The sequence below is a fragment of the Gymnogyps californianus genome, chromosome 14, assembly GCF_018139145.2.
Source record: "Gymnogyps californianus isolate 813 chromosome 14, ASM1813914v2, whole genome shotgun sequence".
NCBI classification, from domain to species: Eukaryota; Metazoa; Chordata; class Aves; order Accipitriformes; family Cathartidae; genus Gymnogyps; species Gymnogyps californianus.
This window is the reverse complement of record NC_059484.1, coordinates 4,289,212-4,313,304: the sequence shown is the minus strand read 5'-3', so window position 1 is coordinate 4,313,304 and position 24,093 is coordinate 4,289,212. Positions and strand designations below refer to the sequence as shown.

At 36.4% G+C, this 24,093-nt stretch overlaps 1 protein-coding gene across 3 annotated transcripts in view; it reads right to left on the bottom strand.

The window, feature by feature from the left end:
• Positions 1-24,093, bottom strand: part of SLIT3 (slit guidance ligand 3) — a 537,095-nt gene that overhangs the window by 475,522 nt on the left and 37,480 nt on the right. For all 3 annotated transcript variants that reach the window (XM_050905039.1, XM_050905038.1, XM_050905037.1), the window contains one exon: positions 4,190-4,261. In XM_050905039.1, coding sequence (XP_050760996.1) covers positions 4,190-4,261 — 72 coding nt within the window. The remainder of the gene's footprint in view (positions 1-4,189; positions 4,262-24,093) is intronic.

Here is a 24,093-nt window from a genome sequence, read left to right as displayed (position 1 = left end):
TGAAAGTGTCTTTTCCTTGATTCAGTTTTTTCATTAAAAGTGCCTGCAGTTTAAATTACTAGACACTTAATTATTTATCCCAGATAAAACATTTAAGAAGCTTTAAAACCTAGGAAGTCAAGGCAACAGAGCAACGGCAAACGTTTCCAGTAGAGAATCCAATCAACTGTTCATTCACCATCCAACTTACACTTAAAACTCTTATCTAAACTAAAGCAAACAAAATCCATGAGTCTCAAAGCCACTCTTTCTAGAAGAAAAGGCTCAAAACCTTATGAGAAACTCCTTTTGTGGGACGTTTCACATTCCATCTAAGGTTTATTCCCCTATATATATATTCCTGCTTTTAATATCAACCAGATGTGACAACGAAGTCGAAGGAGCACTGTAAAAGATGCAAGGATATCCTGTAGTTAGGCATTTTGGGAGAGGCTTGGAGAAAAAAGGCAAAGGTACTTGGAGTTTAAGTGATTGAGGAAGTAGTTATAATCTGAGAAGCATTTTAAATTAAATTTTATTAGTTATCAGAAAGACTGCATTTCAGCGAAAATGCACAGTGCCCTGACATAAGTACGCTACGGTGACAAACAAGGAAACCATCAGGGACAACAGCATAGCTGTCCCAAACTATGCAAACAGCGTGCATATGAAACAAGAGAAGAACCCAACATCGCCAAACAGGTTTGTTCTCTAGCTTCTCAAGCACATCACTGACAGGAAAACTTAATGTTCTACATTTTAATTTCCAGCAGCAACAAGACTGAAGAGATTCTGCTGATACTGAACTACATAAAGTCTGGTCCTCCAGTAAACTCACAGGCAGATTTCAGCCCAGCTGACAGAACACTGAGAAAAGTCTTCACATTTGTTTTGCAACCTTTAACTATTCCTGAAACATTAACAGGTCTTCCCTGCAACCCTCCAGCACACAAAATTCGTGCATGTTTAAGCAGGTCAGTCACTCCATCTCCACCAAATTCTATCAATGCTAATAAATATGCCCAACTTTCACACTATTAGCAAGTTATCAAACTTAAAATGTCACCTTTGTGTTTTATATTTTTAAAAAATTGACTTTGGACCTTCATTAGCAAAGTTGTAGGCTGTTATTGTTCACTGCATGCCTGCTAAAGAGAGCAGCTGTAAGAATCACTGCTGATTTCATCTGTATTGGCTATGTGGACAAGACTATAAGCTCTTCATTTTCAAGGAATAAAACCCAATTTTACCTTTTGGGCACACTGCATAGCAATATTTAGTCCTTAAAGTTTTGCATCATTCGAGCTATAGAAAGCTTACACAATTAAAATACTCTATTTTGGACTTTCTAGTTTATCAGGATTATAACTATTAAAAAAGAATAAAATAATTGACTAATAGCTTAGTAGCCCAGAGGCAACAGTTTCAAAATATGGTAGCAGAAATAATATACCTATGCTATGGAAAAATTAAAATTAAGATCAGTATTACCTACACTTTTTAATGCTCATTTTAATTCACTCCTCGTAAATTCCACAGAATCTACATCATCCATGTATCAGTCCCTCTTATCAATTTTTGCTTCACTTCTTTTATTCCCTTTCATCGCTTTCTCAGCTATGCTTTCTTCTTGAAAGGCTAAGTCAGAGCAGCTGCGGGAGAGGAATGCAAGCATCACGCCTCTTCATTGAAGCGTTTTACCCAGAAAGCAAGTTGTGAACAAAGTAGACTGGCACTGCTGGACAAGTCGTAACACAAGTGAGAAAGAACAACTCTGAAATCTACTAGAGTAAGACCAAGACAGTAACACAAAAAAAAAAAAGTAACCAACCATCTTAGACACGTACTTTTATTTTTCTTCAAAGTATAGGAAAATATGTGTGTGCGTGTATTTTTATAGATTCTAGTAGGTAGCAAATTTCTCGTTCTTATCCCACCACCGAAAAACACACAACCAAACTGCATTTGGAACCATAACAGTTCACTTAGCTAAATAACTTAAAATATACACTATATTTATATAACACTTGTATCTTCAAAAGAAAAAGCAAGCTTCTACTGACAAACAGTGCTAAATTGATCTAAAGCACTATTAAACAGTAAGCAAGACTTTGAATCAGTGTCAATGAATAAAGACAAATGTTTCGACAGCATCCATTGGGAGGCATTACAGAATACAGCATTCATATTTATGTGATTTTATTACAATCTTTATATTCTAAAAGCAAAATTATTACCCTTGCTGTTAAGGACTATAATGTATCATGATTACATGATCTACTAAAAAATACACACTCTGGTATTGAAAAGCTTCAATTAATTTCACTTAGTTTCTTTGTGCAAGGTTCCTTAAGACAGATGCATACAAGTTATCAACACACACAACCTTCCCTTGAAACCACAAATTACCAGAAAGTTCCTTTCAGCCTAATGATAGCAATGTACAATGCGACCCCTCACAGAAGAAGTTTCAACATGTTAAACTGGAATTTGTATTAGTGGATACACGTAAACTCTATAAAAATTTTTATCTTGAAAGCATCATCATTTCCTTAGACAACCAATCTACATGAAGCAACTCTTCTATGAAATAAATACAACCAGCATCTTCTGGAGACCAGATAAGGATATCTGCAAGTAAGTACCAGCTCACGCTTTATACTCAAGCGGAGTTTCACGATGCAAAATTTCAAAAACACGCAAAGAACATTAGGAAATACAACCAAATCACTCAGTCCCAGCAAATCCATTGAGCAAATATTTTCTAGTGCATTCAAAAGCTACAACAAAGCTTGCAAAAACAAGTCCAACAAAGATTTTTCAAACAGATTTTAAGACTGAAAGACAGCTATAGTTTGTAGTTATTTATATTTTTTTTTTTTTTTTTAATCTCCAGAACAATGTCATTCACTTATACAGTTTTTCATGAGCAAGTTTGGACAACAACTAAGTTCATTACAGAAATTCTCCAAAACTGTATCAATATCACTTGCTGCACAACACTCTCCAATTTGTCTGCTTTTAAAACATCAACAAAAAGCCTACTTTTTAAAATAGTCAACTGATTCCAAAATTAATCTTCACTATTACCATGTGTTTTGTATTTCCACAGGAAGAAAAATTCACTGCACTGCCTAAATGGTTTGTTTGGTTGCATATAGAGGTATTAAAAGAATTATAAAAACTCCACATGGATGTAGCGACTTTTCAGCCATCCTGTAGTAACTTTACAATTTCACTAGCCAAATCATAAGTCTTACTATCTGGTCTTCCATCAACAAACTCAAGCATTAAAAAAAAAAAAAAAAAAAAACCCACCAACCAAAAAAAAAAAACCAACCCAAAACAACAGTTTTACCATATAACACATCTTTCAAAGAGACAGTCTGGATCATAAGTTTAACTTTGGCAGGATCTAGAAAGCGATTTCAAACAGCTGTTGACTACTCCTTTAAAAAGGCAAATGATTCTTTTCTTGACAGTAACTGTGCAGGCACATGCTCATCCATTTTACTTCTATCCACTTTTTTTTTTTAAATACATTTTACAAATCATCCAGTCATTGTGTTAACAGCACTCTCTCCCTCCCCCCACCAAAAAAAATAATGCCAAGCTCATTTTAGTCTTCTCTTGCCGTTCAAACTGGTCTTGATGCCATCTAAACATCTTATAACACAGTTTTCATATTTCAAGGAGATGAAAAATTCTTTACCTCTCCGTATTTCCTCATCTTTCTGACTGATGAGGCAGCAGCCATAACTTTGTTGGTCTGCCTGGCAATGCCTTGACTTACATTAAAAAGATAATTTTTAAAACTAAAAAAGTTGTAACAAACTGTATTATGTCAACATGCTAAATTTTAAACAAGAGTATACAATCTCTCTTTGTGGACATCTAGACTATACTAGATATGAGAAGTTGCCACTTTTCATGGTTTCTATAACTCTACATAGAGAGTTGAAAATAATTCACCTCGAAGTCATCATGCTGAATATATGAGGAACAGAAAAATTTTGTGGTTTCTCTTCCCTCTGATATTTATGCTCCACTGAATTACAACTACACACATGCAAACATAACACATCATCTTAAGAACCCTTACTATCTAGTAGTTCTAATAACACAAAAATCAAACCTCTCGCCACAGTCAAAACACAGATGTGCCAATCTATAATAAGGAACATACAATAGAAACATAGATTATACTTACAATCTAGTTAACTTCTGTGTGTTCTGAAAAAGCAGCTCTGGAAGAACTTGCAATTTATTCTTGTTCAGACGCCTAAACAGTTACAATTAGAATAAAAAAAAAAATTAGATTATCTTCCAATTTAAGAAGCTTATTCTATTATGCATAAACACTTGAAGCTCCCATTGTATTAAACCTCATGCTATCAACTCAGCATAGAACGCATTGTGTACACTGTTCATACACGAGCCAAACAGATCATGCCATCTGTAGACCACCTGCCTACATTCTTGAGGTAGGGAGTCAAGTGACAGTCACCACAAAGTTTGAATGTTTTAATATGGATGAGTACACAAATATTTTCTTGTAATTTTCCTCTGGATGCCTACTAACAGTAAAACATATGGCCCCCATGGTCAGCTTTCACTGATCTGAGGAATAGTTATCAGGAGTTATCTGGATTTTCTCTCTCCTTCTAAAAATGTAGGCACAGTAAATTAAGTAACTTGACCAACCGAGATTATTTCCAGATTAGCTATTATTTCTACAGTATACACACAAGTTGAGGTTTGGGTTTTTTTTTTTTTTGAACAATTTTCTTAAAACTTCACTTTGAAAGTATGAGCACTGTTGTAGAACATATGAACGTACAGGTAACCAGACAACTACATGGTGATTTGAAATAGAATCTTAGATTCTTCCAGAAACATTTTAGAGAACAGCTTAATGTTTATACATTAGTCCATTTTACTCACTCACCATGTAAAGTTTATACTGATGACCCCAACTTGTCAATTGTAAGAAATCTGTTACAAGTTACTCCAGCCTAGTAGCTATAAAAAGCATACTTCCTCTCCTTTGTAAAATGCATGACAGCCCTGCAAAATCTAAAAGCAGTTCAACTTATAAAAACCAATCTTTTTCTACTATCCTTTTTCTGTTGTCTGACAATAAAAACAGTCACTTGCTTTCACAGTCCTAATGTTATTTACATAATGAAGTTGACCTAAACTAATTACAACTCCTGTGTTCTAAATAGGGAGCTAACTTCTCATATATGTTCATATATAAGCCTGTATTTATGCCTCTTTTGTTCCCAAACTACCTTAAAAGTTAACTTTGATAACAGATCTATTTTTGCTAAAGTTTTGATCTCAGAAGACACCTGGAACTTTTAGAAGCCTACTGACACTTAGCGCCCAATATCTGGTTTCCAGTTTTCTTGCACACTGAGTCATGTCACTATCAGAACTCAAGAATTTTTTTGAATTGAAAGGCCTTCCTTAGATCAAACTGATGTTGTGGGGTTTTCATATGGCAGAGTTTTCATATGGCTACCATATGAACATGTCTTGCAAGGTAAAGGGGTGATGGAGGAGAGGGGAATATTAACTTCTCTTTCTGACACCTAGAACAGATCAAAGGCTGCTTTTGCAAGCTTGCTTACAGAGCCTAAATGTTATGCATTACGCATGCCACATGCTAACTTAAGCAGATACAAAAATTGGTTATTTCACAGTGCTTTCACCCACTACCCAATTACATTTTTGAGATAAATGAACAAACCAGTGAAATGAAACACTGAACAAGAACATGAGAGATACTAAGCGCTAGTTTGCATTTGGGAAAGTACATAGGAAGATTTTAAACTGGATTCCCTTACTCATGTGAAATTTCACACTTTTATTCCTAATTAAACTTAATCTTAACCTTGTTTAATTTAAGGTTGATAGTAATGTGCTACTTAATCCTCATCAAATTCATGTTTTCAGTTCAGCATGTTTATATTCTAGAACAGTTGATCTACTTAGCAGCATGAAATACAAAGAAAAAAATTACTTATGGTAATACAGGGCTTAGCACTCCTCAGTTCCATCCTCATTCATCAAGACTACCACTAGTTCTTGAGAAATACTAAATATGTTGAACTTATCAATCAGAGTGTAAAAGACTGCCAGTGAAATGCATTTATTCCACAAAGTTGTCTAACGTTTATTATCGTGTCTGATTGTCATTTCAGCTCTCACAATGTACATGCAATTTATCCATGGTCAATCCAGAGTCACCTGACTTATCTCAAAGCAACGTCCAAGGAATATGTTTTAAGAATATTCTTATCTCTACTTGCAAGGATTTCACAAATGCTGAGCTTATGCTTATTGTTTTAAGCCACAGAAACTACGCAAAATCAGACTAAGTTTCTAGAACAGGAGATTCCACACCAACAAGCAGACAAAAAAAAAAGTATGTAGTAACAGAAAACTGTATTTTCAAGGTTAGAAAGTTTGCAACCTGAGAAGTCAAACATTTATAATTTGCAGTGACACAAACAACTCAGAGGAAAAAAAAAGCTAACAAAAATTTTTCCCTAACTTATTATCAAATTAATCCAGAAGATCAGATATTTTAAATTATTTCCTATTATTTGTATGGGCCAACACTGCCCTACCTGTGATGGATAAAGGACCAAACTCTCATTTGTCCTTTTAAATTGTCCTAAGCATCTTAAGAGTTCATCCTGATGCTACCTTAGTATTGATTTTCTTTCAAATATCATACGAATTAACGTCCACACAAGGATGCTTTTGAAAAGCTCACATTGTGACCTACTGTTCACTAGCACTAAATATTTCATATTGGTCTAAACTTATTTAATATTTTTAACACTATATTGTTATAAACGAAGTATTGGTCTTTTTCTATTGCAGCAGTAAGCAACATCTATCAAGACCAATAACTTAATGACATTCTTCCTTTGCCTTAACTCATGTAAGCTTGATTTTCAAAGTAACTCATCAATACAAGTTAGTGCTCCTGCACTGTACTGCACATGATACTGTCCTCAACATATTGTAAGCGCACAGTACTTCTGTCACAGAGCTTGCAGCTAGTAAGGCAAGACTATGTTAGTAATTGACACCTAAGTGAATCTGAGGTAGCAACAAACATTTGAAGAGTCCATGGCTACTGATGTCTTGGTTCAAGCTATGGCACTCTCCAAACATCCTTTCCATCACTTCCTAAGATTTACTTCAAGTTGGAATTCCTGCCAAAAGTCATTTTATTCATAGTTTGATTCTCAGGGGAACTCAGGGAATGAACAGGGGTTTCTTTCTCTTGAACATCACCTACTGTATTTAAATAACTTCTGCAATACTCACCTAAATATAAGACTAGATCACCTCATATAAACTTAGACATACTTGACGTAGGATACATTTAACATGCTTATATTTATCATGTGCCAGAAAGCCACCAATAGCCTAGGAAAAATCCCAGTTACACTTATTTCTCTTCCTGTGCTTGAGAAAAAGGCCATTAAGAAAGTTCTCAATATAGAAGTATCAAAGTACAAGACAAGATGTTTTTAAATCCTATAAAAGAGACATAGAAGTGTTTAAAAATTATTTAATGAAAACAGCACATGTTCTGAATGGTCATTTATAAGCACTGTTTCCTTCAGTTTGACAGAGAAGTGTCAAACATGAATGAAATCTAGTGGAATAGTTCCTAACATGCCATTTGACAAGAACTTCAGTTTATCCTCATCTATCAGTAAGCTCTAGGACAAGTAAGGAAACTTCAAGTGCAAGGTGAAGCAAACATTAGAATGCCAGCACAGGGCAGGGCAAGCTCTAATGTAGCTGTTCCTAAGGGGAACTTCAAAGCACAGGCTGAGCACACTTTAAGGAATCCATTATACAGCAGCCCCTTCAGACACAAAAAGGCCCAAAGAGCAGTACAGAAATTCCCTATGCTTGCCTAAGCCTGTTACCTGTAAGAGCCTTTCACCATCACGTTACCGCCTGAATCTTAATCCTGTCAGGTGTTTAATTCTAATTACAACAGTATTTCTGTTTTTATAACAAAAACCTTGGAAAAGGTGAAGCCATATAGTATTACAATAAAATAAAAATGCTCTGCAAAAAGTTCATAAACAAAATGAGCCAAAATCTTGTAAAATGATTTTGTGGACGCTGTTCTTGTGACTGCACTGTATTAAGAAATATAGATATCCCTGATTTTAAATTAGTGACTTAAAATAGAAATAACATTAAGATATGATATCTGGAAATTGTATTTAAAAGCCAAGCCATTTTTGCAACTACAACTAGCTACACCATGAAGGAATGACACGTCAGTTTTGTGAATGTGAACAGTAGACTAGAATTAAAGAAAATATAATTTACATTTTTTCATGAGCAAAATCAGTCCAATTTTGATTGTCACACCAAATCCTTTGCACTGTTCAAACTGGGAACGCCACCTTGGACTCATAGCACACTACAACTAAAAACTTTGACCTGTCCTCTTATGTTAGAAACACATCCACCATGCAATCAGCACATGTGCATGCACGTGTGCGCACAAACATAGCACCAACCACCACCACACCAACATTGAGGTATACCCAGAGGAAGGAAAGAATCTGGGGTGCAAAGCCAGACAAGATCTGGTCCAGGTTATTTGACCTGGAACTGCTGGATGAGAACACAGCTGTTCAGTCTCTGAAGTATTTTGAACTGGATGTTTTACAGCTAATAAGACCTGCAAAGTATTCCGGGAATTCAGAGCACTGGGCAGAATGATGCATAATTGTCTAATGCCACAGAACAGATTAGCTCCAGTGCTGGATCAGAAGTAACTCTGGATGTGCACAGCATGGAGTCCAGACTAATAAAACCCCCTGGAAGCTGAAGAACTGTGCAGAGAGGCTCTCCAGGAGTCATATCAGCTCTGGCAATACCTGCATTGAGTCAAACTTATTAAGTCTGATTAGACACATGCTGACTGTACAGTCAACAATCTCCATGCACTGCAACTCCCTCCATCTTCCAGATTACTTTAACCACCACTATGCATGGGAAATAGAACTTTGCACATTCTGTTTTGTTAGTCTGCTCCTCAAGTCCCCATAAGTGACCCAAAAAACCACCAACTGCTCACAATAGTTCTCAACACATGAGCAACGGGCTTCCAGGAGTCCATACGTCACCTCCGAGGCATCCACGTAAGACCACCACACTAACACAATGTCCTCCCGCTAGGCTCAAGTGTATATTCACCTATGCTTCTGTTGGAAGATGTTTAAGGAGCTATAAATGGTAAAGGCTAAAACCCTGTATTTCTGTATGCAGGAATTCACTACAGAAGTGAACTACTGTTTCTTCTGAAATTATCATAAATCATTGGCACACTTCTAGTAACTAAGATTGCAAAGTAAACTGAAAAATTCAGTCTAGGGTATAAGCTTATCTAGAGTTTAATTATGTTTGGATACAATATGGTTTCATCCTCTTAAAATCTCTCATATAGAACCAAGTATATAAGTGATTCAACTCTTCACCTCACACAGGTATACAGAGTTAAAACTTCAGTGTATGAAGTACTGGGGTAGTGCAGGAGCACTTCTACAAAAAGTTTAACATTATATATAATAATGTTCATAACATCACATAGATGCATAATACCTCTGCCCACCACAATAGTTATGAATGATAGCTTTATGTAATAAAACTTTATACTTACTACATGTGCCCATGAGTTTTTATTAAAAGAAGAGTAACTCCTTTCTTCAACATTGCAGACAGCAAGACACGTCAGCATTATTTTATAAGATACATACCTCAGGTTACTTGTTGACTATTATTCTGTATATCACATGACATTATTTTCAAGGCAGATATAAAATAAGATAGGTATGAAACAAAACAAATACAATGATAGGTTACCTCCAAGAAGATAACTAAATATACCTTTAAAAGAAACTGGTGAGCTGTGCACTGAGAAAGACTCACCTGCTGTTAACAGCCCAGTTAGAAGGGTTACTTTTCTGAAACAGTACTAAACTACTTAAAAATGGAGGGGGGGGGGGAAGACCAAGAAAACAGAAAACAAATAAAAACATTTAAAAAAAATTAAAAACCAAGAGACTTGCCTATTCTTCCCCAAAGACAGCCAGAGTCTTTCACAGCATTGTCAGGGACTGTATGTGGCAGCTAGAGTCACTCAAGATTTTTACAGGTGCTGGGCTGCAAGTTGGACACAGGCACATAAACCCAATTATTTTTAACCCTTCCTCTACTTTCTAACCTCTTAACTCTACTTCACAGGAGTGATCTGAATTTGTTACTCAGCTAATATTTAGATCTGCCAAAGACTGCCTTACAAGTATCAACTGCAGCTGGAACTGGAAAGAGTAAGGTCACCATCAGAGGCAAAAAAGGACTTCTGTGAGGGCCCAAACTGTTCAGCATATTCATAGGTGACCCGAAAAGGTGGAAGTGTAGGGGATGACACAACTTGTTAGTGATATGAAGTGAAGGCTGATTACAAACTCCAGAAAGAACTAACGGTATTTAGTGCCCGAATAGCAAAATGACATCTATAATTCATTACAGGTAAAATTTAACAGATATGCAAAGAAACAGATTTTTAAGTTCATGCATACAACAGCAGTCTCCAACCTGAAAATCACTTCTCAGGAAGTAGACCCACAAAAACATCAACTCACTGCTCTGTAGCAATTCATAAATCAAGTGTTACAAGTTACTAGAAGAGTAATGGATAACATGATTATTTCTCTGTGTAAATCCATGGTGTATCCACATGTCAAAGACTGAAAACTTTTGGAATTGCCACCTCAAAAAGGATCCTGTAAGGTTCGGAGAAAGATGGCAAGAATGATCAGAGTTACAGAGCAGCTTCCATGTTGGAACAACTTAGTAGACAGAGACTCCCCACAAGGAAAAACAGCTGAGGGAGAATATGCTAAAGGTCTGTACAATTATGAATCAAGAGAAAGTGATAAGAAAGAGTTGTTCTCATCTTTAGTAATACAAGAAAAAACTTGGAAGTATCAAATGTTGTTGATGGTAGCATCAAAAAACAAATGGAATTATTTTTCCCATACAACATGCAGTTAAATTGTGTAACAACTGATTGTGCATCATTAGTTGCTAGTTTATGTGGGTATAGAAGACAAACAATTAAGAAAAAACATTAAATAAAATTAATTACAAGTACCCAATTGATGATTCAAGTGATCTCTGCCACAATATAATTTATATATTTGCTTTTTCTTCATTTGCTCTTCCTTAGAGAGTTTCAACTGGAGACATGATACTGACTTACTCATACTTCGGGTCTGAGCTGGTATGGCCATTATCTTCTGGCTTTTGGTACTTTTTTTTTTTCTGTTCAGTTTCATCAGGAAAGAATTTAAACTCAATACTAGAAATTTTAATTTATACCAAACAATACAAATGCAGATTTTAGGCCTCTATTCAAAGCACTTCTGCAAAGTCTCTTTAGACTGTGAAGTTTGCCTGCTGCACAAATTCAATGTGTTCCCAATGTAAGGCTTAAAAAGACTATTTGAACATCAAGGAGCAAAGTAAAAGATTCATAATTACAGCTGCAATCAAGAGATAGGTATATGTGTACATAGGCATATCCATACATCTACATATACATCTCTATGAACATTACTTCCTTCTCATTTTATTTCAGCCAAAGCCCTTCTGTTCCAACTCTGATACCCTCACATGCCTCCAAGTAAGCTCTTTTGCTCCTCCTGGTTATATTGGATGCTGACTTCTATTCTCATATAATATAAATACATAAATGTCTATACTTCACAGCTTTACTGTGTTACAAACTGCATTTTCTTGCTTTATGATTCAGATGGCCTAAAATACAGATTTATAGAATTTGTGTCCTTTAAAAGTCACAAGAAGTATACATGCAATGTTGTCCTCCACTTTATTATTGTTTTCTTTAGCGCAGCCACATATAGCATCAAACATATTGTTTCAACAAAGGGCAAACACTCCCTCTCACCTCCCAAAAATACTTTGCTCATATACATAACAAGTGCCAGTTTCTCCCCTTCCTCCCTCAGCCTACTGCCCATTTGGGGCTTCCTGTGTCCTGAAGGCAAAGGGATAGAGGGAAACAACATCAATGTCAATCACGGACTATCAAGGGCCCTTAAAAAAACAATGGAGAAGTTATTAACTGTGAAATTCCTACCTTCCTGGCTCCAACCAGGCTAATAATATTTCTTCCTCTGTCTGAAGCTGGGATAGGAGAGAAACTTAACTATTAAGATTCCCCTGCCTATTAAAAAATACCAGCCTAGAGGTAGACTGAAGACTTTTATCAGGACCATTCTATGAAATAAATGGAAGAGAAGACCTACACTTTAAAAGGGTTATTTTTACCTTTATTATATTTTTGTTTTATTCCTTTTCTTGGCTTCTGGATAACTTCTGGATGAGTAAAGAACCTCGATTTTGATAGGAAAATTTTCAAGTTCTTTTCAAGCCAGAGGTCATGTTTTCCTGGAGTAGAAACTTTTCTTGGGGTACTGACTTCAGCAGCATCCCCCGTGTTTACACAATTGGAAGGGTCACATCCAGTTCAGGTACTGTTGTCTTATGGAGTTCCACTCACAAGAAAAGCAAACGGGAGCTAAATCTAATCTATATCAATGGTATGATCAGTGTAGATGGAAAAGAACAAGATGCATATGGAAGTGCAACTATAACATAGCAAGAAGTCTGACAGCAATTTCCCAGGTCTTCACCCTTTCCACCATGGGAGACAGTTTGCATTATGGTAAAATTACTATTTTTTTTTTATCTGCCACTTCAGCCCCATGTATTAAAGCCTTTAACTTGCTCTGCTTGCAACCTTTTTAATCTTTTTTCAAGAAGAATCTAAACCAGATTCTTTGCTACTACAAATTATGAAGGAGGAAGCAATTTCAACAATCACGCAGTGTAATGCCCCTTACATGCAGAACATGCCTTCCTTCTCAAGGCCTGTATCACCATTGGAAGACTTGTGAAAGTTCAGAAGAATTTCAGGGTTCAGAAGTGAAATAAATGGGTAAAAGAACATTTTAAATCTCAGAGACCTATGCATTCATTATACAATTAATTTGGAAATTGTTTAATGTAATCACATTCCTTCTTGCTATTTTTCAGCTCACATATCACTATTTCTCTGTGAGTGAATATAATTTTTTATAATCTGCAACATAGCACAGGTCGGTTTAAGGTATTATTTTTATAGTGACTTCTCTCATTTATTTACACACAAGGTGTACAAATACATGCTTAGTGTGGGTCTGACAGAGTAGCAACATTAACAGAACATATCAAATACAATTGTCTCTAGTATTTTGAGAAGAAGCATTTTCTGCTTCATGCTTTGTTCTTGCGGCTGCAGAACAGTTTTACTTTAAGAAGCAAACCAAGGAAAACCCAAAACCTCTTTTCTGCAAAGTTACAGTGATGGGATGCCCACTAACTACATGAGAACTTTCCTCCATGCTCTCTTCAAAGCCCCCTGAGAGGCACCCACCTCCTTCCAATGGAGTATGTAATCAATATAAAAGCCCAATGTAAAAGCAAGGCAAGTGTTACTTATTCAAACTTGGGAAATTGTGCAATTTTCCAAGGCAATTTCATTTCTCGTTATGCTACTGACTTGGTTTGAAAATTTTGAATACCATAACATAAGTAAAGCATGCTTCATGCAAATGAAAAACATTCAAGGCATGAGCAGAAATCACCAAAGTTACATGGCTGTGGAGGAAAAAGGAAAGGACCTGGCTTCTAGAAGATCTCGCAACAAAAAGCTCTTATACACATCTTCGTTTTCTATTTAAAATGTCGTGCAGTATTATACTTAAGAATACTATTCTTGTATATTACTGAACACATTCCACTCAGAAATTTAAGTTGATACACAGGCTATGATATAAACTGTCAGTTGTCTCTTTGAATATAGCCATTATCCAGCTTGAACCCCATGAATGTGTGTGATACCCATTGGCCTCCAAATTCTGTGTCTGCTTTTCTACTAAGCATTGACAGCTTCACTACCAAATCAAAGTACTGCATATTTGTCATGAAATAAGTAGTACTCCATTCCTTTCCACACAACTTCCACAACTTTCAAATTTGATGTAACATCTATAGTCACATTGTTACCTATTATACAACTCATTCTCCAACAGAAAATCAAAATTACAGTGGTTTTAAATTTTTAAAATGGGTAGTTTTAAGGGAACAGTCCTGGTACTCCAGCCTTTAATATCCTGAAGTTATCCAAGTAACTTTGGGTTCACTCCCCAATTTGCTCATTTATTTTACTTCACACTCAAAACATCTGGGCCTCATTTTTGGCAATAAACAAGCTAGCTTTTTCTCCTTTGTTATTGAGAGCTCTATGGCATTGTCCTTGGAGAACAACCTCAGGGAACATGATGTAGTTGAAGTAGTTTCTAAGAGTTACTTTAAGGGAGAAGCGGTTACATCACAAGCTTGGGCGTAACCAAGAAGCAATAAAAATGAATTAATGTATAACAGGAGACTCAGAAAGACATGAGTTATTGAACTCTAAGGAGTTACTAAGTTTTGTCTTTTAAACAGCACTGACTTGGGAAACAGTAAAGCAGGAGCACAGTCAATTTCATTCAATGGTTTCATCAGAAAATCCTATTAGCATCAAGAACTATGCTGTGGTCATTAATGTAACTTCTTCCCTTGCTTTGTATCACTTCCTTTTTGTAAGGGAAAACAGTCAAGATACAGCACCCATTAAAAAAGTCAACCTTGTCCATTTACTTTCTGTCAGCACCTCTTCATATTACTACACTAGGAAATAAAGCCAGACGATATATAATGGAATTTCAATAAGGTTGCTATGAGGAAGCTCAGTACAACCATATTACAGGATTATGGTGTGGAATAAATGAACTTCTTTATTTATGTGACATGTTAGTACAGAAGCTCTTCCAAAAACTGGGAGACATACCACTCCATGTCACTAAGGGACTGTTTTTTTGAAGGAAAACTGTTTACAACAGTTACAACTTTGAGATCCCTTATTACAAACATAGCAGACTGGGTGGTCCTGGTTCACATTTTCAAAGCTGTCAGAAGCAATAACCTTTATTAGTAACTTTTCATTAGACTGAAAAAGATTATCTACCCTCTATCAGAAGCAGACTACATTTCTTTGTACAAACCAGCAGCATACGAACTGGTAGCTCTATAACACTTTTTAGTTTTCAATGTAAGAATCCTTCCTTTTTTTTAGGATCTCTTCATTTGAAAAAATCTGACATTAAGATGGAGGATAGAGCCAGTATGTAAGCATTATACACAGATTTCCTCTGGCTAGGAACAAACTAGTAACCACAGGCAAAAAAAGTATGAGGAAGAGGTTTAAATTTCAACATTTTCCCAAAGCCAACATGAAGAAACAAAAAAAGTCTAAGAACGTTCATGTATGCATTAAAGACTGAGATCAATGCTCTACATCATACAGAAATGGACAGAAGTGTTAGTACCAACTTAACTGAAGAAGCGATAGAGAATCTTAAGCACCAGAGAGCGCTTATTAATGACAATGTCAGCAGCAAGAAAATCCTGTAAATCTAGAAGTAGTAAGCAAAAGTACATGGACAACCTCTTAACTCAGTAGCATATTTATAAAACCAGTTACATTCATGCAGCATGGTAGTTTATATCTGCCTTTATCAGCCTTTAACATACAAGAATTTACAATTTCTCTTAACTATCATTCAAATAAATCCAAAAAAGCTTGATCAATAAACCCTCAAACATAGAGACGCTCTCTGCAGAAGCTGTCTCTCAGTTTCTGCAATGCTTTTAGCAAGTTCTCTTATTTCAAATCTAAAAAAAATTCAGGAATTCACACAAAATCTTCCAATTTGTATCTTCAAAACCCTAATACAGAATGAGAAAAAAAAAATAGTTACTTTCTCATTATTCCTCCACAGACTATGTGAAAACAATAGGACTTTATCCAAGGAACATAAAGAATCTATTGCAGTATCCCTAAATGTCCACCATTTTTAATACTTCATCAATTTTTGTAAAGGCAGTAAGAGTAAAAGAGATGTGGTTAAACTGTTTTCTTACACCAGAGAGTAATCTCTCCAGGTCAGGGCTGAAACCCTATGAAGAAGAAAAAAGTAAATTTCAGCGTGCACATCTCCAAGCCACGTTGCCCTTGCTGACAAGTCTTAAAAGTTTATATTAATCAAACTAACCATTTCCAGAAGTCAGAAATAGCTGTGAATAATTAGCAAGAAAACTTGCAAGTAGAACTATTATTGCAATTTTTACCAGAAGAAATAGAACACTGTTCCTATTTGATCTGTTTTAATAACTCGGTACCAGCCCAGCTCACCACGCCTCTCCATATATAGTAAAGAATGCTTCTGTGGCAATGTTACTCCTTCCTCCCTGGGGCTATATGCCAAGCAGAACTATTAAAAAAGGAAGACTAGCAGAATCATCTCCTGCCTGAAATCAAACTGGATGCTTAACAAAGGATGCATCCTCCAAAGCCAACAGAATGAATATAAGGAAATAATTAATTGGAACAAAGAGCACAGTGTACATTTGTCTTAAATTTGAGAATAAAAAAAGCAGGTCTTGTGACTGCTTTATCACAAGCCTGTGGGAATTACCTATCACAACTCATTCAAAGGACATTTTCTCACTAGGAAGCCACAAGGGGTAACCAGCCACAAAACCCCACTGTCATTAAAGAAGCTCTTATCTAAAAATTGAGCACACTCAATTTCTGTGATAATTACCTCTGATCCAATTCCACTTTCCCAGAAAGTTATCAAATGCAGGGGTCAGTTTTTCTAAAGCGCTTCAGTACCTAGCAGTTCCCATTTCTCTCTTGTATTCCTAATATACCACATCACACCTACCCCACTCAGAATTATCAAAGACGAAAATTAAAATGTATACGTAGTATCCATAACACCTGCATGAACCCTAGAATCCTCTCTTCTTGTGATCCTCATACTATAACACCTTGAGACAAAGATCGAGAGAAGAGATCATCTCCAAGCAACCGAGAACATAATACTAAAATAAAGTTAACTATAAGTCAACATGAATTAGTTTGCTCTGTTCTATATGGAAGGCTGCAGCTTCAGGTGAGCTCCAGTTCAATGGACACAGTTAAAATGGAGCGGTGCCAGAGGAAAAGCAAGATCAAGACTGTACTGGTCTGACCAATGACAGAAAGGCTTCGAGACCTACATATTCGTATATTCTCCAAGAACAAAAAGATGTTAAGTACTTTGAATTCATCATCTTTTCACTCAGGAACAGGATTATTTAAGGATTGCTGTGCTTAACAGCATGAAATTCAGCCAGTAACACTTATGGTATTTCTAACATGGCAAGCACTATAATCCTTCTAATATGAGGAAGCTCAAAGAAGCAAAACCCTTTTGATAAAAATATTTAAGCTAAACAAAGTTCATCCAAATTATTCCAGACGAGCGATGCAGCAGTTCTTACCCAACAGTAACACAGACCTTTAAGTATTTCCTACAGATCCTGGAGAAATGACTGCTAAATCCTTAAGTGTTTTGCTTAAGCAAATACTCCCATAAATCTTCATCAAGTATAAAAAAAACTGGTAAAATCAAACAAACAAGCCACAGAAAAGAATAATGTTTAAAAACTCTGATGTAATGTTCAACGCTGATCAGCTATTCCAACTGAATTATGGTTACATTGTAGTGGAAGTGTCGTTATTCCATTTGCTTTGTAACCATTGCTTTCAGAAGCTTAGGAATCCTGTGGTTACAGAACCTCTTGTCTACATAAATGAGACCCAAATTTGTTTTTCCATGAGTTCTTATGGGTCAGTGACCTACTATGAAAATGTTTTTGATGAAATCAGGCTCATTTATTTTCATGTTGTTAAAATAAACCTCTTTGTTTTGTAGCCCTGGTCAGATGTACTAATGCAAACCAAAACCAATTCACTGAAGCATGCATCCTGCTTTCTTGCTAGCTGCCCTTTGCCTCTCTTGCACTTTTCCTGTGTTTGGATTCCTCCTGTGCAGACCTATTGACAGAGCTGCTAATGGCTTCCTTCAGAAAAGAGGTGCCAATTTTTTTTTTTTTTTTTTTAATGTTTACAAAAGAAATAAAAGGTTCACTCTGGCATCAGCAATAACAAAAAAAGTTCAGCTGTCCAGCAATAGCTGAGTAATATGTAACTATATAATTATGTGCTACAGACAGACATAGTGAACGACGAAATCTGAGGATATTAGTGCCCTCTGGGAGCCCACAGTACATAAACACAGTTATCGGGAACTATCGTTTCCCCAAATGCGTATACCCAATTAGAAGATATAACCACTACACACTGACAAATCTACACATCTTCAAAGAATCATTATAAGTGGTTTCTCATAACTGCTTTATTCACTGAATAGTCCCCAAAGGGTAAGAAAGTGACAGCTACTGCATGATTTAAAAATTTATTCCAACAACAGTCCCATAAAAATAAACACATAAAGATAGTTCTTGTTCACTTGACTTACGGACGAGAGAGTGGGATGGATTAATCTTTGAACTAGTTTATCACTACTAAAGGCTTAAGAAATTTTTTGCTAAATAAAGATGGTCCAGTAGAAAGACAAAGCAGCAGGTAGTGCAGGGGACTCAAATCATCAGTTGATCAAGACATACACTTGTTCCTTTCTACCTGTTCTTTCCATTTTATCTCCAGATTGTGTACACAAGATCTAGCTCATGCAAGGTATTTATCAATAGTAGAAGGCAGAGGATGACATTTCTACTGTTTGTTTGTGCCACTCACATCAAGTACAGTTCCAAAAAAAGTGTCTTTCTGATGTGCAAGGACACACACATTATCAAACCTACAGTTGATAGATATGGAGTAAGTTTTATCAAGCTGACCATGGATTTCTTTCCTGAATTAATCTGCAACTACTTTTTCAGTCCTGAAACTTCAAGCGCAGCAATCGCAGAATTTTGTGGCAAACTGACAGTTTGTTGTATTTTTAATAGAGTAATAGAAAAGGACAAGGCAATTTTTACTTCTTTCTCAAATGATCATAAGAAATATAAATTATTTCCAAGCATATAACCTGTATGCACGTCAAACAATGGCTCATCTGTGTACGAAGACAATTACACATATTTCAATGCTTGAAATAATGCTTGATTAATTTTAATGAAAGCTAAAGTTATACACTTTAAAATAAGGAAAAAACCCAACATCAAGATCCAAATTACAGATGCCTCTCATCCGAGGTAATACCATGATCAGAGTACATTACATGGCTAAGCACTACTGTTTTTCGAGTATGCAATGCCCACAGAATGACAAAGTACACCTCCAAAAAAGCCCCAAATAAATTTTTGCATGTTAAAGCTTTTTCTTACTCTTCTATAAGAGTCATGTTTCCAGTAATGTCTCGTTTCCAGGGATGTTTCTAAAAATTATCTGAACTTTTCACAATGTTGCTTAAACTACTTAAATCTAATGCTGGCTGCATTTCTGTTTCAAAGTACTTAAGACACTAAACAGGAGACTGACTTTCTCAGAGGCAAAATGCAGACTGGGTACCTCTCAGAATTCACGTTTCGTTTCTACAAGTTGTTTCATGCTTATTATTTTTTCCACCACAGTCTTACTACACTAGTAATCTATACTTACACTTGAACCACTGTGTCTCCCAAAAAAACCAAGTTCTACCTGCAAGCCCCTATTGACATGAGAAGGTAAACGCTAATTAGAGATACTGGGACATGGACATTACAGAAGCGCATATATATATATATTGCATGCTCACTGTGTTGTACAATTCCATTACATAATATCAAGTTCTAACCTTGACTACTATATATATTCTTAGGATTTTAGTAACTTGCCCCAAAAACACTTTCTATTTTGCCTTTCTGAAAAACAGCGTGAATTCTTTAGTTTCAAAGTTATAGTGATACCTCAGCCCTGTGCTACATCTTTTGAAGAAAATTCAATGAGTTCTTATGAATAACTACTGACCAAACTTGTGGCTACAGCGTTTTTGAACATGCATTGCCCTGTCTTGCACTTGGGACCAGACAGCTTTTCAGAGTTGCAAGAAGTTGCACTGGCATCTAAAGTGGTCAACAGCTAGTTGTCAGAAAGCCTGCTATGGTCCTGGTCCATTAAATCACCATCACGCACAGCTGGACTATGCTGTAACAGTTAACAGCAAAAGATTCTCAAGGAAAGGCTAAAACTGAAAGTTGCACTAGATATGAAATCAACAAAATTCAAAAGGAAATTCATGTATTTTGGACTTCAAAAATGTTAAGATGATCTTAGAACTTTAAGTACACTTCACTTTGGGATGTGCATTTACTACTCACACTACATATGAAAGACGATTTATCATTACTGGACACTATCATTCTACTAGAGCCAAAACAAAGTAACATTTCCCTGAAAATTTAATATAAATGATAGAATACATTATTCACTATATGAACTTGGTATCTGCATGAAATAGGCCATACTTGAGTATCTTCTTCAGTCCTTAACTGTTGAGAGATGCTTGACTCTATATGGAAATGTATGTACTGGAGATCTTACAACATTCCTTTCCAACAAGAACAACTTTTTGGACTAATAGTTGCAAATTCCCCTCCTCCCACAACAATTTTATATTGACTGTATATTTGAATTGTGGGAACAGCAAAGAGAGAGCTCTTTTAAATAAAAAAAATAAATCTTTCCTGACCATATCTGGTATGTTATTTATACAAATGACTAACGTTTCTCTAAATTACTACCAGTTAAGTAGTGTAGGAAAAATACATTTCAGTGAAATCTTCCAGAGTAGCCAGTGTACAGTATTGACAGATAAGTGAAGTATGTGAGCCATATCTTGGGAACATTTATTTTGGCTGTTTGAGCCAAGAGCAGCACATAAAGCTGAATCAAAAGCAATATAAAATTAATGAGCTTCCTTCTTTCCTTCCAAGAATTAATAAAGGTGAGCTGTCAGTTTGAGCCAAGATGTGACTCGATAAGGTACAGTACTTACATTCCTCCCCAATGATTTACTGAAGTGTACTATTGACACTCAAGCTGTCAATATCTATTTTACTATTTTATTTTTTATTTGTAGACACACACACACATCATATATATACTGAGAACTACCACGTTCTTGCTACTGTTTTTGTCCTGTGTGATTCTAAATGTAAACTGAGGTATCAACCACACAGCTAAACCACCATTTCCATCTTGTATAGCAGTTTCCATCATATCTCATGAATAAAATTCGTACCTATTATTTTATCTTCTCACTATCATTCACATTTCTCAAGGAAGCTACTGATTTTGCCCGGGGTTTTGTTAAGCAAGTCTTATTGGACACAGGGATTCCTTATTGGTGACTTGACAGCACTCCTTTAAAGTCAGATATCCAGTGTGAGCTTCTTAGTGGGGTGAAGGGCAGCTGGAAGACCATTAAATACCTCTGCTCTAGACATGAAAAAGCAGCAGAACTTTCCAAAGTGTCTCAGCCCTCTCCATGAAAAGGACTGCATACCCCTAATACCTAAATTGTAGGCAGCTAGTTCAGTAGAAGTAGAATAAGATTTGAAAAAGGTGATAAGCAGTTTAGTTTCTTGCAACAAATGAAGTCAGAAAACTTCCAGTAGTGGAACTGACTTATAGTCTACCTAGATCAGTATCCTGTTTCCAACAGTGCCAACATGCCGATGCATACAGAGGCATAAGCACAGGGCAAGAATGTATGATACTCCTCTACCAGCTTTGCTAGCTGTCAAGCTTTTTCAGCTAGACTTCTTAGCTGGATGAAGATTTTCCATATTTAGTGGCCCTCAATGGATCTCTCTTTCACAAACATAGCCAGCCTTCTGATGACCATCTGTGAACTTCTATTTTAGTCTTTTATGAGCTCCAACATTTTAGGATGTCCCTCCCCAACAGTTTAGGACCCCCACTCTCCCCTCCCTATTTCCCTGTTCTTCAACCCTGAATTGCATCTACTGTACTATTTCACAGTCACTCAATCTCATAAGGTGCTTCTACAATTCCTCAGAGTGGGCATTTGGATTAAAACTGCCCATGAAGCAGTTTTCTGGAAGGCTATATAAGGGTGATGAGAGATGGAGTGGCTTGAGTCTCAGCCACTCTGCTAACAGAGTTGATCTTTATCATGCAGGTTATTTTACAGATAACTCCAACAGCACAACAGGCAAATTCATACAAGTTGCTCTTTAAAAAGGAAGGGACAAGGCCTGAGGTCTTGTAAGTCAAATGAGTCAAGCCAGTTCCAAAATGTTTCGTCTGGCTGGAAATGATACCGATGGTTCGGAGGACTGGTGAATCTATCTACCAGTAATTGGAAAGATTTCATGGAGAGCTCCAAGATTATATTCAGAGAAGAGACCGTCAGCTCCAAGAATGCGTCTTAAACATCCCAGGTTTAAAGTGAAGGTGTTACCCAGCCCACGAGCACAGAGACACAACTCTTCCCCCTTGGAAGAAAGGAAAAGCATTGGTGTAGACTCACTCTGATTTAGCTATACACAAAAGACAGCAGAACAGCTCTGTGGTAAGACATCGGCTGTGTGGGGAACAGCAAATCACTCTGTTTTTACAATACATGAAAAGATGGCACAAGGTAGGAGATCACAGCACTCAGACTAGCGCTGCATGGTGGAATAAGCATGGCAGAATAACAAGAAAGCAGAAGTAATGACAGAGACCAGTAAAACCTGTAGTAATCCAGGCTCAGAAAAGAAACCCAAGGTGGCACCTCTTGTGCAGATGCCCAAAGAACTGCATGATACCACAGGAAGATGCAACCTATCACTGAGAACGAATTTGTACACAGCCTCAACACGTGAACACTTAGGGACTCAACTTTTTTCTTCACATGGACATTAGAAACCAAGAGCTTTTGCTTAGCTTCTGCCACACAAGATGAACCAGAACTCAAACACGGCTCTCAGGATGTCACTTTGGGACAGCCATTCTCTGCAACTAAGACAAAAGGTAGAGACAGGGAGTATGATTTCCTGTACTCTGTACAAAGAGTAAGTGCATACTCCTCCAGAGTACAAATGACAGAGAAGATCTAGTCTTCCTCTAGACTTCTGGTTCTGAGTCAGAAGCAGGATCAAAATGTGGAACTCTTTTTGTGCAATAAGTTGATGAAGGAACTCATGAACTTAGAAAGCTGCTATATGAGGGTGTTGCTGCTACTCTATTGCTATCAGGGTCAGAAAATTATGCAGATGAAGTACTTATAATAATGTGGTCCTCACTCAAGCAGTAAAAACTACATTATGGTCACTTGAAAGGGAAGACCCACAGTCCAACACAACACAATTCTTGAAGAAAGTAGTAAGGCTGTACCCATGCAAGTTAAACCAAATAGTCACTCCAAATAAATTCATAATTTTCCCATGTATTTTTCAGAGACATTGTCTGAAAGGGAAGCCTTGGCCAAATTCCAAACTGGAGAGTAAAAAGCAATGAAAATGACTCAAATAATACTAGGAAGATTCTGCAGTACAGCATGCTCCATTCTCTATGATTGTCCCATTGCTATCCAGCAATAAAACCAATAGCATCCCTTCAGATACACCCAAAACATTCTAGCTCATCACACTGGACTTCTCACAATGTAAACAGTCACACAGACACTCATTTGAAAGGCAATGCTAAACTTTTCTTGAAAATGCAAGGTAAAAGAAACTGATTTTTCAGAAGCTGGTTATAGGATTCTTTTTTTTTTTTAAACTGGAATAATTTCTCAGAAGATAAGGGACAAACATTATTAAGAATATTAATTAAATATTAACCAACATCAATAAATATTACTTGAACTTGCGGTCATTAGCCAATGCAGCAAGGAGCTTCATACTCCTCACAGAGGCAGGCAGCACAAGAAGTAAGTCCTAGTCTATTCTTCAAATCAGGAGAACAAGAACACACCTGAAAGCGTCACAAACTGAATTTCAGTTTTTTATATTCTTTACCAGCTCCCACAAAGAGCTGTTAAG